This window comes from Chelonoidis abingdonii, chromosome 13 (genome assembly GCF_003597395.2).
Source record: "Chelonoidis abingdonii isolate Lonesome George chromosome 13, CheloAbing_2.0, whole genome shotgun sequence".
NCBI classification, from domain to species: Eukaryota; Metazoa; Chordata; order Testudines; family Testudinidae; genus Chelonoidis; species Chelonoidis abingdonii.
In genome coordinates, this window is record NC_133781.1 from 29,145,906 (window position 1) to 29,163,219 (window position 17,314).

Consider the following 17,314-nt stretch of genomic DNA (forward strand, 5'->3'; position numbering starts at 1 on the left):
TTTGGTATGTAACCATGTCTCCTTCCACTGTCTGGCCCCAACAGTTATAAAAGCTGACTACTTATTAGGATGACCAGACAGCAAGTGTGAAAAATTGGGATGGGGTGGGTGGTAATAGGAGCCTATATAAGGAAAAGACCCAAAAATTGGGACTGTCCCTATAAAAATCAGGACATCTGGTCATCCTACTACTTATTGCTAAAAGACATATGGGTCCTTCTTGGTGCTTGAAATACTGGGTTCCAGTCTCCATTGACAGCTGAAGTATCTGCATGTAATGAAACAGACATGCAGTGTTCTGTTGTTCAATAGTAGTGTTGATTTACTGGCCTGCATAAGTCAAAGTCCTTTAATTTATTAAATTTATAACCACCAGAAACAAATGGTCTAGAAAGAGAGTAATACGTGGAAATAATAGACTCCAACCAGAGGGTCCACGTTCAGTTCTAAGCTTGCTGGCTGGCAAACCAGGCTCACCCCTATGCGATGGGCAACCTAGGTTTTCAGTTTCACTGTTTACAAGAGCACAGATGTTCCAGCTACTAAGCAAATAGTGCAAAGTGAGAATGAAGGAAGGAATATAAGGCCTAGTACCTGAGCCCAAATCAATTTTTTGAACGGTTTGCTTATGGTCCACAGATAACATATCTCCAAGCACATGCAGTCCCAGTCTTTTGCCACGGGGTAGGGGGCGGAGTCTGGAGGTTGCAGGATACTAGATATCATTAGTGTTAACTTATGTCACTCAAGTTGCAAATTCATCCTGAAACCTTCCACTGAAGACACAAGGGAGGTTAATTCAGCTTGCTGAGCATCCACAGGCTGCTAGGATTGTTTTGTATCTAGGGCAAATGGCCTTCAAGCAACAACTAACCAAAAACAGGATGGGAAATACACAGTGGAGTCCCAGTGCCTCCTAACCTTCAGGTAATCCTCACAGATTACCTGGTTTTTGATGGTGATGGTCTGAAAGCAGCAGATTTTGTGGAGTAAGGGAGTGGGAATTGTGTTTCTGGTACAGCTTAGAATACTGCACTTTGAGATGCCTTTCCCATTTTCCACAGCCCATCACAACTGGCTTAGCTTTAAGGGAGATTCTGTGCATTTCATGCATGAAGGATTAGATCCAATCATCCATCCTTGCTCTAAACTGAACAGAGCATTCAGAGTCCGCCCACACTACCAGGAGTGATTTAAGGTGCCCATAAATGGAGCAAGAGTGGCATCTTCAGGACAGTGAGATGAACTATCCAGGATAGGAAGTTAACAGCTGGAAGGGCTCCCCCCAGAGCAGATTTCACACATTTACCTGTTCCTTTAGCTCGTGTTTGGAATATGTATGATCATATACAGTCTCAGTTAGAAAACAAACCCAACTATACTCCACAACACCTTCAAAGGAGGAGCCTGGGAACTTAAATTCATAACTCAGCTGTGACACTCACCGGTTATCTTCTCCAGACCCGAAGAAGAGCTCTGTGAATCTCGAAAGTTTGTGCCTTTCAGAAACAGAAGTTGGTCCAATAAAAGATATCACCTCACCTACCCTGGGACCCCATCCACGCTGCAAACAAATATACTCCAGAAACTCTATCATAGAGTCATTTCAAAAGGCTGAAGACAAACTATCACAATTCATTTCACATGTAGGGACAGATTGTGAATTTTTTTTTTATGCAACCATCATCTAAGCCCATATTTAGGACCTGATCCTGAAGTTAGACACACAAACACCTTCATAGGTTCATAGAACTGAAGGTCAGTAGGGACTATTTCACCTCCTGTATATCATAGGCCATTAAATTTCAGCCCGTTACCCGTGTATTGAGCTTCATAACTTGGGTTTGACTAAAGCAGATCTTCTCATATTTCTGCCAGCATCAAGGCAGAAATATTTTAAAGATGCATACAAGTATATATTATGAGGCAGTACTATGTGTTAACAACTACAATTTAAAAACTCAGTATAACCAGGTTTTAGACTAGATTTAGACTTTCCCCTGCAATGGGGAAATACATACGTTGACTACAAACCAAAGCAGACCAGTCTATTTGTATTGCGCAAGCTCCAAGCAGAATGGCAACATATGTAAACAAGCAGCATTTTAACTCATCAACGTTAGGGGCTGTGCAAAATGAAGAGATGCACTCCAGGCACTAAGAGATTAATCTAAATTCTAGGGCAACAGCCTAGTGTGAAACAAATGATTGTGAAAAGTGGATGACGACTAAGCTTCGAGAACTCAGGGAGGGTGGGTTTTTTTAAGTTGCGGTGGATTATTGCTTTGTGGAAATCAGTGTCTTGGTTCCACAATGGTGGGTGCATTAGAAATACAGAAAGAGCGGAGGGAGAAAAACAAGGGAGTGGGGGCATTTCTGGTATAAACAGCACATCGGAGGAGTTCTTTCCGGAGGGGGCCAGGACAGCTGATCCTGCCCGTTGCTCTGGGAGGAAAGGCTCTGTGGGAAGGTGATGGGGCTGGGGGCGGGGGTGAGCACCCCATGGAAAGAGATGGTGACTTGAGGGGGCCCAGGGGAAAGGGATGGGGCAAGTGAAGGGGGTCCCTAAGGAAGGGGTTGGGGAGAGGGGAAAATGAGGGGGATCTATGGAAGGGGAGGCAAATTTTGGGGGGGAATCACCTATAGCATGTGGGAACCTATGGAAGAGGGCGGGTGTCAGCACGTGGAGACCCTATGGAAGGGGGCGGGTCTCAATGGGGAGGTTGTCCTTGCCCCTCACAAAGATGGCGGCCCTTGAGGCAGGTTAGCAATTGACCGGAAGTCCCGCGAGCCCTCCCAAAGATGGCGCCGAGCGATGCCACCAGTGCCCGGAAGTGTCGATGCCCCTCCCAAAAATGGCGGCGGCGGCGGCACCCACCGGACACGTCACGGGTAAAGGGACGCTCCCGGCTTCGCAGGACGGACGGCGGCCGCGCCCAAGATGGCGGCTTCGGAGGCAGGGCCCGGGCTGCCGCGGGGCACGGAGGCGCGGCGGCGGCTGTTCGGGCGCACACGACGGCCCGAGCGCGCCGAGGTGGAGCGGCGGCTGCGGGCGGCATCGAGCAAGCAGGGGAGGGCTGCGGCAGATGGTGGGGGAGCCGCTACCGGGAACTCATCGAGGCGGCCGACACCATCGCCGAGTTCTGCGCCTCAGCGCCGAGCACCTGGATGGGGGCGGTGCGGGGCCTGCAGCGCGGGCGCCGGGCCAAGGGGCGGCCCGGGGGCCCGGGGCCCCAGTGAGCGGCGGGGGCGGGGCCCCGGGCCCGGTGTGAGCGGCGGGGGCGGGGCCCGGGCCCGGGCCCCGGCGTGAGCGGCGGGGGCGGGGCCGGGCCCAGGGTTGAGCCGGGGCGGGGGCGGGGCCCCGGGCCCCAGGAGCGCGGGGGCGGGGCCCGGCAGGCCCAGGTGAGCGGCAGGGCGGGCCCGGGCCCAGCGTGAGCGGCGGGGGCGGGGCCGGGGCCCCCAGCGTGGCAACGGCGGGGGCGGGGCCGGGGCCCCAGGTGAGCGGCGGGGGCGGGGCCCCGGGCCCGGCCCCAGGTGAGCGGCGGGCGGGGCCCGGGCGGCCCGCGGTGAGCGGCGGGGGCGGGGCCCCGGCGCCGGGGCCCCAGGTGAGCGGCGGGGGCGGGGCCCCGGCCCGGGCCCCAGGTGAGCGGCGGGGGCGGGGGCCCCGGCCAGGCCCCAGTGTGGCGGCAGGGGCGGGGCCTCGCCCCGGGCCCGGGGCCCCAGGTGAGCGGCGGGGGCGGGGCCTGAACAAGCCATGGTCTGCCCAGCCTTTGCCAAGGACAGGCTCCCAGCCCGTGGCCAGGCTGTAGATGCCGGCTACACCCCAGAGTCACCGCTGCAGCCCCACAAGGGCGGGGGTACCCCCGCCCCAGAGCCTCTCATCCTTGTCAGCAGCCGGAGTTGTCTCTGCGAGACCCTGCCATGTCGCAGTGCAGCTCCTGCCTGGGAGCCCACAGCTCCCCATGCACCAGCTCTGCCTTTTTCTTCCTGCGAGGTTGGCTAGAACATCCTGTGAGAGCCGCTCCTGCGCTGGGCATTGCTGTGGGAGGCTGTTGGGGGCGCATTGCCAGTTTGCCCAAAGCCTGGGTTGCAGGACTGAGTTCTGTACGGCTTTAGGCTGTTGGATGTCACGTCACAGAAACGTGCAGGGACAAAGCTCAGGTAGCTTCTGAAGTTAGCAGAATTACTGCCATTGTTGTTCCCTTGGAAGTGTGATTGTATCCACAGTCAAAGCTTCTCCTTTCATGCCCAGACTATGCTGCACTCGCAGGAGAAGTTCTGTAGCACTGGAGCGCAGATCAAGCTGCTGCTGGAGATTCCAGAGAAGATCTGGAGTGCCATGGAGGCCTCTCAGTACTTACATGCCACTCACCTGTACCTGCTCTGCTGCCATCTCCACAGCCTGCTGCAGCTGGATTCCTCCAGCTCCCGTTACAGTCCCATCCTTGCACGCTTCCCCATCCTTGTACGACAAGTGGCAGCAGCCAGCCACTTCAGGTAAGCAGCTTGGTGGTGTTTGCAGCCCCACCAGAGCCAATTTGCAGAGGCTGTCAGAACATTGCACTGCTGTAATATTGTAATCTACTTGAAGGCGCCATACAAACATAGCCTCTGACCCTCTCTTTCTCCTAGGAGAAGTAGGGATTATTGTTCCACAGGCACAAGAGCTGACAGACGAGTGAAGCAGCTTACCTGACATCCTACAGATTGCCACTGGCAGAACTGACATTAGAACCCAGGAGTTTTGACTTCCAGTGCCCTGTTCTAGATCTCTCCTTCCTCACAGGAAGGAGAAGTGTGGGGGTGCGGGGTGCATTTTTTCCTCCCCTACTTTCTGTCTATTAAGTCAAGGGCTGAACATAGTTCCCTCTAGACATCACTCTTGAATGGGTCAGAAAGGATTGCTTAAAGTGAGCTGTTGCCTTCCCACTAGCAGACAAGTGTTTCCATCCCCTGAGCAACTCAAGATGTCAACACAAGCCCTTTGTATGCAGCACAGTCCATTCCAGTTGGATGGCTGAATTAGCTTTGACACCTTTGCCAGTTTCCTGGTGGAGAGTTATTACTTTGAAAGGTGCAAAATGCGGTGTGCTAGAGTAACAAGGTATAGTGTTAGCTTACCAAGCTGGCAGGATCATGGATTTGAAACCACCCTTTTAAGATTGCACTGTTCCATCTTATACTTTACTGCTACTGGGATAGGAAGGATTGAGGAGTTCAGGTTCCAGGACTGAGCCATACAATCAGGTGCCTTATAGGTGACTCCTGTTGGTTGTACCCATGGATATAGAAAAGACTGGGAAGCATCTGTTTCCCATCTGTTCTATTTAGTCTCTTGCTCAGCTGGGGACACCTTGTCCTTGCATCTCATGGGCAGGCAGGCTCTGCATCAGGCTTCTGCTCCAAAGCAAAGGGAGCCCAGCTGGCAGTGGAGGAAGGGAGGTGGAGAGGATCCAGCTACAGGGGATGGGGAGAGCAGCAAGTAAAGCAGGGGGTGTGCGTGGAGAGGCATAAGCAGGAGACAAGGCCTCAGGGGTGTGGTTGTCAGCAGTTAGAAAATTGGCAACCCTATTCAACACCTGGTGACTGCATCCGACTTGTTTCCTTATTAGATCCACCATACTGCATGAAAGCAAGTCACTGCTAAAATGCCAGGCTGTTTCTGACCAAGCAGTGGCAGAGGCCTTATGCTCCATCATGCTTTTGGAGGACAGCTCTCCGCGCCAAGCCCTGACAGACTTCCTGCTGGCCAGGAAGTCAGCTGTTCAGCAGCTTCTGAACCAGCCACATCACGGTCAGTACAACTGGCTTTGTTCCTGAACTAATGCGAACAGAAGCTCTAAAGTTTGTTTTCCCTCTCAAGGAAAGAGAAGAAACTGAGTGGAAGGAGGTTTGTCCTATTTGTAACCTCCATGGGAACTTTGTTGCATTGAATCAGGGCTAATGACAGCTAATTATTTCCCTTGATCCTTTAAAACAGTAGTGGCCAAACAGGACAGCTTGGATAGGTACTTCTGTAGCTAACTGATCCATCACAATAACTCTGCTTTGGCTGCATGTATTAGTTACCCCATGTTCAGTTGCTTATAGTAGGCCCATCTCTATTAACTGTGGGAGCAGATAGGTCTACATATAAGTGCCAGATACCAGCTATCTTCACTGTAAAGGTTTCACTGTAACTATGCACCTGCCTTGGAAAAATGTTTGTCCTTTCTGATCAGCATTGTTTTTATTATGGGACTGCTTTAATGAGGAAAGTTAGGGCTGCTGCCTCTATTAAGAAGAGATTTTTCTTTTTAGGTGCTGGTATAAAAGCTCAGGTGTGTTCATTGATGGAGTTGCTCACCACCACCCTGTACCAAGCTCATGCCCTGTTTTACACTCAGCCTGAAGGGGTGCCCTCAGATCTGTCCCTGCCCTGCAGCTTGCTCTTTTCAATGCTGGAGACCACAACAGGCCAGGATCCAGCAGGTGAGCAGCTGGCTCAGGCAATGAGGTTTGGGATTGGCTTCATTATCAAATGGCCATCTGTGCATGTTCCTCATATGGCTAGGGCCTAGCCAAGACCCCACTCCTCTCATGCAGCACAATTCTTCTAGGTAAAGGCATCAAAGTCTTGAAAGAGGAGATGAAGCTGAGCAGCTGGTTCAAATATCTACCACTGTCCATTGTAGAGTTCCAGCCAACCCTCCGAACCCTGGCACATCCAATCAGCCAGGACTACCTGAGAGACACTCTTCAGAAGTGGATTAACATGTGAGTGTATAGCAGGAGCTTCTTCTAAGGGATAGATTAGGACAGTACTTGTTCTAGCACTGTATTCCTCCTCTAGTGAAAGGGAGCAAGGCTCCATCAGACACCACTAGAGCTGTCTGGCAGCATTGAGTGCTTCTGAGGCACCAAAGCAGCTCAACAGCACTCCTTGGCCGGGGGTTGTAAAATGGAGCCCAGTCTGCTCCCCTGCCTGTTACCCCCATAGAAGCATATCAAGACACACTTGTCCGCCACAGAAATGCTGAGAGAGAGGATGATATAGACTAAAAGCTTCCTTGAAAGCCAGGTTGTTCAGTAAATCAATAAGGCAGCAGATTTTACACAGACCACTTCCCTGCAGTGTGATCTGCATCTAGAGTTCCTGCAGCATTACAGACAATAAAGTCCCCCAAACTCTTATTCAAATAAAAAAATGCCTCTTGGTTCTTACCTGAACTCTTCAGTTTTTCCTTCCTGAGGTAGTTCTCATTCCAGCGTTTTTCTTACTGCTATCCTGAGCATTGAGAGAGAGCTGGCAGAGCCTATATTATCAAGGTCCCAGGCTCCACCCCCTTCCCAGCATGCCTTGTCATCCCTTTCCCTATCTAGTGGCTCAGTCAGAGCCACATGACTTTTCCCTCTACCTATGAAACCCATGGAAGTGTAATCAAATGGTAGCTATTGGGTGCAGTCTGAAACTGAAGTTTGAAGCCTTCTTTGGTTGAGAGGCGTTCCTACCCCCAAGCTTCTCCTTGCCTGGCTGCCCCATTTTATCCTCCAAAGAGCTCCTCTGTCAAGGGCCCATGTGTGCTGGGTTGGTTGGAGGGGAGTTGGAGAGTACAGTGCTCCCTGCCTGGGGTCCAGGACCCTGTAGGAAAGCATGATGTGCTGCTAGGAGTCCCTGGGGATGACTCAGGTTAACGTGGCCAGGAATGCAAGTGGCTGGATCACTGTGAGGTGGCAGGTAACTTCCTAGGTCACTTTTAGCCCTGCCAAGGGTCTCCTTGCTACATCCTTTCACTAAGCAATAAGAATCCCTTTGTAATCCAGCCTAGAACAGTAAAGTAAAAGTTCTCTGCTGCATTGTCTGGAGCTGTGATATCAGGGGATGGGACTGAAGTGAATATTGCTTTCAGGTGTAATGAAGATATCAAATCTGGGCTCGTCATTCTGCTGGGCTATGTGAAGAGCCTGAAAGGCCTAGCCGGCATCCGTGACGCTGTGTGGGAGCTGCTCACCAGTGAGTCCATGAGCCAGAACTGGGATACTGTGTGTCATCGACTCTTGGACAAGCCCATCTCCTTCTGGGAGGACTTGCTGCGGCAGCTCTTCTTGGACAGATTACAGGTGAGATGCTGTTGGGGCGTAGCCAGGCTGACTTTGGCAGTGTTTAAGGGCTGTCAGCTTCCCTAGCCTGGCAGTTTCAGCAGAGAACAGGTCATAAGGAGCACACATTAGCTGGGTGTGGGGGAGGCTGGTGATGCATGGGGAAGCTTGCAGAGCTGCTCCCCTTTGGTACTGTCTGTGGCAAAAGGTCTTTGCTGTCCAGGGCTGTCCACAGTACCTTTCAGCAGCCATAGAGGCACTCTTAAAATGGGTGATGTGACAGCCACTGAGACCTGAGAAAGCAAAGTTCTCTTTTCCAGACCCTGATGAAGGAAGGATTTGACTCCATCTCCAGCAGTTCGAAACAGCTTCTTATCTTAGCTCTACAGGAGCTTGAAGTCAAGTCCAGCACCTCTGCCCCCAGCAAGCACATCCAATTTGAACATAACATGGCTTTGTTTCTGTGGTCAGAGAGCCCCAGCGACATGCCTTCTGATGCTGCCTGGGTCAACGTTGCAAACCGCAGCCAATTTGCAAAGAGTGGCCTGTCCATGAAGGCCCAGGCTCTCACTCCCTGTGTGCAGAGCTTCTGTTCTGCCTTGGATTCCAAACTGAAGGCCAAAGTAGATGACCTTCTGTCCTACCTTCCCTCTGACTCTTCCACACCCAAGGAGATATTGGGCGTGCAGTCCAGGAACTCTGCTTTTGATAGATTTGCTGATGCTGGTACGGTAGAAGAGCTGCTCCGTGATCACTGCATTACCTGCATCCAGTACGTCTTGGGCTGTGTTAGAGAAGAGCTGCAGAGTGCTGAAGACAAGCTGAAAGGACACACAGACGCTCTGAACGATGCCAAACTTAATGCCGTCCTCTTCATGGCAAGACTTTGTCAGTCACTAGGTGAACTGTGTCCTCACCTGAAGCAGTGCATTCTGGGTAAATCAGGCAGCACAGAGAATGTAATGAAGGAGACCCGGTCTTCTAAAAAGCTGGGGAAAGGGAAAGCTCAGGAGGTGAATCCCATGCAGGCCAAGTGGCAGGAAGTGAAAGAACAACTCCTGCAACAGAGTCTATTTGCATATCAGATTTGGAGCTCAGCTGTTATCAAAGTAAGTAGCCAGTTTTCTTTAGGCACACTCCTTTCCTATTTAGGCTTCTTTCACAGCTGTCCACAGCCACCGCTGCACGTGTAGCTTTCTAGTTCTTCAGAGACTTTCCATTCATTAGAACACTGCCACTACTAGTGTTAGGGTTCCTGATCAATTTCCAATTAATATGGCTCTGAAATCGTCACACTCTGAGCTGTCAGATCCCCTTGGTGTGATGCTCGTAAAGACAATTGGAAAAATACTTGGCCCACCTCAGTCTCTTCAGCAGATTCACTAAGTGAAAAACACCAGGGAGCTGTAAATAGACTGCCTGACCCCTAGCACCTGCATTGGGCTGTTACCGAATATGTCTGTTTTTCCCCTCTAGGTCCTGGTTCACAGTTTCACCAAAACTTTGCTGCTAGATAAAGCTGGCTCTATCTTAGCTACAGCCACCAACTGGGATGAAATTGAAATTCAGGAGGAGACAGAAATGGGAAGCAGCATAACATCAAAGATCCGACTCCCTGTACAGGTGTGAGCAATGTTCTCCGGGCGAATGGAGGGAAATAATTTTTCAAGAGGCCAAAAGCTAGTAGTAGCATTAATGTCTACCACTGCTGCCTTCTTAAACAGTCATTTCACTATAGGAGGTTTCACTGAATTCACTCCTCTTATGAAATCTCCCTGCACTCAGGGTCACATATCCAAGTCCTAGGTAGCAACTTGAAGACCTTAGGACTTCTGCCAGAGAATATACCTGCAATGTGGGAGCTAGTTCAGTCTCAAGATACTATGGAGAAAGGGATCTTTTATGGAGCCAGCTTCTGCTGGTAAGAGACAAGGTTTTGTGCTTACACAGAGCTCTTCTTCAGCTCTGTCCTGCAGGAGAAGGTGAATATAAATATGCAGTGAAGGATAACCCCCAGCTAGCCTCTGGCCAGCAGTCCCTCTCTTACTAGAAGGGGTCCCTAAAGTCCATGTTGCTGACTTGGTGCTGAACCCAGAATGGCTGATGTTCATATAACACTGTCACTATATCACCTGTATCCCAACTCTTTGGTTTTATTACAAATTATTTGCGGTACCTTTCATTGTGTGCTGGGTAATGCTTAAGGAAAATAGTCCCTGCCCTGAGATGCTTCCTGATGTAGAGAAAAGGTCAGGGAAAGGGGAATTAAAATAGGCAGCTTATAATGTACAGATCAATAAGATTCCTTAAAGGCAGTGCAGCAGAAGTGAGTTTAAGACAAACTCAAAGGTGGACAAGGATGAACGGATTGGGTGCTGTAGGAAAGAAGGCAAGGAGGTGATTGTATAAATCTGACAAACAGGGGGATGAGATTGGGCAGCATTAGTAGAGCAGTTGGGACAGGAGTGGGTAAGTAGGGAAAGACAAAGCTATGTAGACTCTTGAAGGTGGTGACAAGCAGCTTAAATGTGATGCAGTATTGGCTGGGAAGCCAGTCGAGGAACTGAAGAAAGGGAGGAGTTACATGATCAGAAAGGCAAGAAAGAGGAGTTTAGCAGCAGCATTTTGTATAGACTGAAGGGAGTGGATGTGAGAGAGAGATTGGGGTGAAGAGGGAAGATATTGCACTAAGCAATGCAGGCTGTAATGAGGCCTGAACAAGACACTTGGCTGTGGTGGGGGAGAGCAAAGGACAGAAGTTTGAAGGAAATAACATCATGATTTGGATTGATTTGCAAGTGTGGGGTAAGGGAAAAGGAGGAGTAAAAATTCCCCCCCAGATTGTAAGCCTGAGGGAGTGGGAGGATGGGTTTGTGAACAGTGATAGAAAAAGAGGGAAGACAAGTTCAGTTTTTGTCTACATTCAATTTAAGATCTGTCTTAGTACAGTGATGGAAGCCAGATAAGTACTTATCTGAGCACCTTATAACCTTTTAATGCATTTAACCGCTTGATGCCTGAGAGGACCTCGGACAAGTTGAGATGTGGGATTGGATAGGAGACAGGCCAGTGGTAGAAAGAGATGTGAGTTATCAGCAATGCAAAGGATGGCTGAAACAATAAAGGGAAAGAGCAAAGGGAGAGCCCTGGGGAAACCCCACAGCCAGGGGAAGAGCTGGCCCCACCAAAAAACGGGAGAAAACCAGGAGAGGACAGTATCTGAGAACCCTGCCGAGGATAAGATGTCAGGAAGGAGAGGTTGAGCTGCAGCTCTAGGATGAGGGTAGAGAAGAAGCCCGGAGGTTTGGCCAGGAAGAGGTAACTGAAGACCAAAATGAGACCAGTTTCAGTAGAGTGGAAAAAAAGTAAAAGCCCACCTGGAAGGAACACCAGGCAGACCTAGAGGAGGGAAAATCAGTGCATTGGTTGTAGACTGCATATTTCCTGAGTTTAGAGTGGAGGGGCTGATAGCTGGAAAGGCAGATGGGGCTAACAGATGGTTTTGAATATAGTAAAGATCAGGATATCTTTCATGACAGGAAAGAGCCAGAAGGGGAAAGTATATGTACAGGGTCAATAAGAGTAAGGAGGTAAGACAGGATGGGAGCACTGGGGCAGGATTCTGTGAGGAGAGAAGGCAAGAGTCCAAGGTTGGTGATGAGGAAGGAGGAGAAGATATCAGGAGAAACCCAGAATTCACATAACCTCTATCATTCCCCTTGATAATGCCAACATCCCATACAGAAAGGTCAGGAATTATCAGCTTTCATTGGTGTGTGGGGTGTCTCCCCCCCAACAGCCATCCTGGTATGTTCAACGCCTCCTCTTCAGCTTGTGTCAAGAAGTCAATCGGGTTGGAGGTCACGCTCTGCCAAAGCATACCTTGCAGCTGCTGCTGAAGACCTGCCTGGCAGAAGTGCTGGCTGGCTATGAGAAGCTTGTTGAAGAGAAGCAGGAGAAGGTATGCAGCTGGGATTTATGGCTGTACTAAAAGGGGTCTGCATGTGCAGTCACTATTATAGTCAATCTTTCCTGTTGATCAGGGAACCATAAAATTTCATCTCTGAGAAGTCCCCAGAAATTTAAATATTTTATGGGGCATATTCCTGGACTGGGATCTAGCTCAATGTGAAATCTCTATACTCCAGTGCCTCAGTTTCCCCACCTGCAGTTATCATCCAAGCTTTCCTTTCATGGGTTTTGAGACTGTAAAGTGCTGTAAGCCCTTGAGAGCCTAGGCAGGAAAGGGAAGGAGCTGCTTGCATGCTCTAGTGACAATGCTCTAGTTCTTCCACCTGTCTGCCTGGATGGCCAGCAAAGGCCTTGGAAAGGGAAACAGAGCTTTGTAAGGCCCTACTTTCCCATTTCTATGATGCTAATAGAGATGGCTGCAGTTCCAAGGGAGCCCTGGTGTTACTACAGTAATACAGACTAGACAGGAGATCTTCTGTATATTCAATTTCTTAGAAACTGAAGTGAATGCTTTCTTTGTCCAGTACATGCGTCAGAACATACTTACGTCTTTTCTTCTGCTCTGGGAGATACTTGGCATGACTGGCTTGGTCATTTCTTTTCCATGTTGTTTTGCTAACATGTCCAGAAGCCTTTGGAGCTGTTAGGGAAAGAAGTTCATAGCACTTCACAACCAAGACAGTGTCTGCCCTAAGGAGCATACAATATGTGATGAGTGCATGTGGCATAGGATAGCTACCTGAACTGTTTGACTTAAGCCTGCTGCTTATTGGTCCGAGTATTTTGTTTGTTCTGTCTTCAGAAAACCTCTGGAAACAATTATTATAAAAGGAATGTTGAAACATACCCTTGTGCCCTCCTTACAGAAAGAAGGCACATTCCCAGTGACTCAGAACAGGGCGTTGCAGTTGCTCTATGATCTACGTTATTTGAATATAGTCCTAACAGCTAAGAGTGAGGAAGCAAAAACCAGCAGGAGCAAGCAGGACTCCAGGTATTGTGTACTGCCAGATTTCTAAGCCAAGCATGAGAGAGGCTCTTCAGTCCAGTTCTGACATCCTACTTCCTCACACACAATCACAACTTAAAGGCAGAAAGTGGCTCATTCAGCCTTGCTCTGTAACAGAAGCCACTTACAGAGAAGTTCTTCGAGGCAAGCTAGAAGCCTTGCAGGGCAGCAAATGGGGCACTGGTATGTCTACCACTACCCATAATGTTCCTATCCCACAGATGGGAAGTGTCAAGCTCCAGCACCTTTTCACCAACTCTTAAGCGCAGTCTAAAAATGTCAGTGGGATTAGGGTGGAGTACTGGAGATGAGCCAAGCCAACCAGTCTCCTCTATGGGGGTAGACCTGGTATCGCTAACATACCTTCAGAGAACTAGTCATGGAACTATTCTTGAAGAATCTTTCTTTTAGAAATCAGACACCTGCTTAGCAACAGGTTTGTGAAGCAGAGGAGTAGGGAGCACAAATCCCACTCAGACCCTTCAGAACAGATGGCTTACACTCTGAGTGTTCTGTAAATAGGAATAGAAAAGCCTTCAAAATTACATTAAAGTACTTTCACCTCTTTCCTGCTGCAGTTAAGTGTTGACCCAGTAGGAGGCTACCCAAATGCAAGTTTTTCCTCTGTCACAATGGATTGGGGAAGCCTTGTGAAACTGAAAACTGCCACTCCTCTGATTTGTGCCTCCTACTTGTACTCAAGACATAGGTCAGGTGAGCGGGGAGCAGCTCAGTTTCATGAGGGACTACTGCAACAGCAATTTCCACTTGCCCCATCATAAGCATTTGTCCACCTTGTAATCTACATTTAAGATTTGTAATGGTATCTTTTTGGTCTTGTTGCAGGATTGAGAAGGTGACAGACTTCTTAGAAGCCAACATTGATCCATTTGACTTGGATGTTTTTACTCCACATTTAAATAGCAGCCTTAACCGCCTGGTGCAACGAACTTCTGTAAGTTCAGGGAAAGTAGTTCCCTGCAACAGAAGTAAATGGTGCAAAACCTGTGCTGCTTTATTCTATCTACTGCAGTTATCAGGCAGGTTGATCGGTTCCTTGCGTTATGCAGTTCAACAGCAGCTAACTCTTGGCCTGCGCTCAGCATTGGAGATGGGATATTTAAAGCCAGCTGGAGCTAGGCATAGCTTTCTGAGCGAGTTCTCTATAGCATGATAGATGCACACTCCTGCTCAGCTCTCTCTCCCTTTGTAATGAAAAGGGAGAGTCATTAGAATCTGTAAAATACGAACTGCCACACAGACAGCTAGCTGAGGCATGGTCTAAACTAGGAACTTCTTGGTATAACTACATCACTGAGGGGTGTGGAGCCATGTAGTTAGTCCTGTTTTTCACAGGAGGTTGTCTCCTATCAACCTAGCTACTGCCTCTAGGGGAGGTGGAGTACCTACCCCAACAGAGGCAGCTCTCCTTCTGCCAGAAGCTGGGAATGGGCCACTTGATAACCTCTTCTGTTCATTCCCTCAGGGAAAGCTGGCATGGGCCACTGTCGGAAGACAGGACACTGGGCTAGATGGAGCTTTGATCTGACCCAGTATGGCTGTTGTTATATTCCTAAATACTACCTATAAGCACTGCAGCTGTGCTCCTGCAACCCTGTAAGTTAGACATGCCCTGACTAAAGGAAACATGCTTAAGAAAGTGAGGGGAGACAAGTCAGCCACCCTGAAATGCAAAAATTAAGCATGTTTGGGGAAAGGATTCATCATTAAAGACAACTGTGTGTATCTGAGAGCTTCTGTATGCAGGCAGGGCCTTCTTGTGACTTGAGCAGTTGCTGTGTTACAGAATCCTCAACCACCAGAATTAAAAAGGGCACTTATTTCCTGTCTTCTAGGTCCTGTTTGGCTTACTCACTGGGGCAGAGAATCAATATACCAATAGAAGCAATAATTTGAGCTCCCAGGAGCCTCACAATATCTTGCCATTAGCATCTAGTCAAATCAGGTAATTTGCTCAGTGATGCGGATACCACTTTTTTAGAAAACAAGTGTCTTGAACTGATACTTCAGTATGACTGAATACATTTCCTTATTTCTCTTTAAGATTTGGACTTCTACCGCTTAGTATGTCAAGCTCTCGAAAGACTAAATCTGCTGTTAAAAACACAGAAAATCAGACTCAGGTTGGTGAAGTTGTTATAAACCATCTTAATCTTCCCTACTGTGTTACCAGAGCAGGGAAGCAGCATTGTAAATAAGGGTTTTAGGCTTGCTGAGGATACTTTAAAAAAAAAAGGCAAGAACTTGGTTCAGGGGTGCCTGAGAAGAGAGAACAGGTTAAGCAAATATTTAAGCCAGCAGTCCCTTGTAAGAGACAAGTACTTTTCAAACAGTGTCACGTATGACTGCTTTTTTAAAATACTGTACAAATCCTAATCCTCACATTAGTTTTGCAAAGAAGTAATCACCCCCACCCCTTTTGTTTTATTAACAGAAAACCTGATTAGCTCATTTTCCATAAGTGAGTTGCCAAAGGCCAAAAGCATGTCCGGTAGCACAAAATTCCAGACTGCTAGCCCCCAGCTGACAGATCATGGCAGTGTAGTGGTGATTTAAGTTTATGCACTGAAGACTTAAATTTTAGCTTCATCTGTATTTAAGGGAAGTAGTAAGGAATGTTAAGCTGTTAGACAGCATCCCTTAACTATTTTATAAATTTCATTCCAGTTTGATGATGACCTGTACTCCTGAAGAAATCTTGCTTGGGTATTTAAGCTTGTATGCATTCTGAGTGGCTTGCTTTACCTACAATAGCATTTAGTGTTGTCCAGTTGCTCTGTATTAAATTTTATATTAACAAAATGTATACATTTAAACCATGGGGAATGGGTATCAATGTCTATCTAGGCAGGGTCCTGTGCCAAGGAATACCTGGCTGCTCCAGGGAGTGGTATTCCTAAAAGTACTCATTCCTCCAAGTCATTCGTGAACCTATACCTCAGTATGGTGCAGTAGGGCATAGTCCTGACTGCTTTCATTCGATTAAGATCCACTGGTCTTTTATAAAAGTAGAGACATTTACCTAAATGGGAACCAATTTATCACATTCTGCTACTACATGTAATTCAATGAGAGAACATCTTGGCTTTAGTTGTTCCAAACAGCACACTTGTTTCAAAAAATTCAACTTTTTAAAAAAAGATTCTTTAACTCCTGCCCCCAGGGTATCTAGTGTAGTTTAAAAACAGAGTGACGTATTTTCCCTACCTGCGTGTTACTAGTCATGGCTGCAGTAATGCATGTGCATATAGTTTCATAGAAAGCCCCTTTTCTGAATTACTAGCAGATATGCTCTTTTCTCCAATCCCACTATATAGTGAATCATAAGATTGTGTAGAGTACTTAATCAAAACTGTCTGTGTATAAAGACAAGAATGGTATTTTATCATTTCTAAAGCAAGAGAAATGGAGTAGCCACTGTTCCTGGGCTAGACAGTAAAACCAATCACATTAAGTGATTCTTACAAGTCTTAAGTAGTTAACAGCATACCAATCCAGTTGCACAGGGGAAGGGAGAAGCTCTACTATGCCAGAACCTCGAATTCCCTCTCCAATACTAGAAGTGTAGTGTAGACAAGGGTTAATAGGTAGAGTAATCCTGTACATGTAGCGGGAGAGGCAGGGGTTCAGGTTGGACTCAGTTACAGACCGTTCCTGCTTCTCTTACCTTACTGTGCCTCCCTGCAGCTAACTACTGACTGGGTGTGGAATCAAAGTAAGAGGCAGTATAACAGTCACTGATTCCCTCATTTTAAAAATACAGGTTCCACCTCCTTTGGTCGTAAGAGCAGAAGAGGAAACATTCCACCCTGGTTCCTTGTTCAGACAGCTGGCAACAGAGGAGGAAGACACAGCTGCACCATCCCTGTTCAAACTGTGCTGGCTCTCTAGCATGACCAAGTGATCTAATAAAAAGAAGAAACACTTAAGTTTGCTTACACATTCATTTCCACTCACACTCTCCCAGACCTGTACTGGCTAAACTGCGCAGGATGAGTTACTAAGAAATTAAGACATGTTCTTATTCCTTTCCCCAAGCCACAGTATATGTGTTATACTAGTGTTTAAACTAGAAGTAGGTTAAGATACTGCAGTGTGACTGATGCAAAAAATTAACTTCCCCTTCTCCCCCCTCAGTTTTATCACTTAAGGCTAGGTAAGGGAAGAAGAAAAGTTCATTCATATAAACTCAACACCTTCTGGAATGTTGAAAGCAGCTTTCCTTTTACTGTG

General features: G+C 48.1%; 1 protein-coding gene across 1 annotated transcript; it reads left to right on the plus strand.

The window, feature by feature from the left end:
- Positions 1–2,849: 2,849 nt before the first annotated feature.
- Positions 2,850–17,010, plus strand: COG1 (component of oligomeric golgi complex 1). Its single transcript, XM_075071894.1, has 14 exons — positions 2,850–3,034; positions 4,253–4,497; positions 5,613–5,794; positions 6,301–6,471; positions 6,600–6,756; positions 7,890–8,100; positions 8,400–9,188; positions 9,556–9,702; positions 11,879–12,040; positions 12,918–13,045; positions 13,907–14,015; positions 14,917–15,026; positions 15,126–15,204; positions 16,845–17,010. Exons 1-14 carry the CDS (start codon positions 2,942–2,944, stop codon positions 16,983–16,985), a joined length of 2,724 nt encoding a protein of 907 aa, XP_074927995.1. The 5' UTR covers positions 2,850–2,941; the 3' UTR covers positions 16,986–17,010.
- Positions 17,011–17,314: the final 304 nt, after the last annotated feature.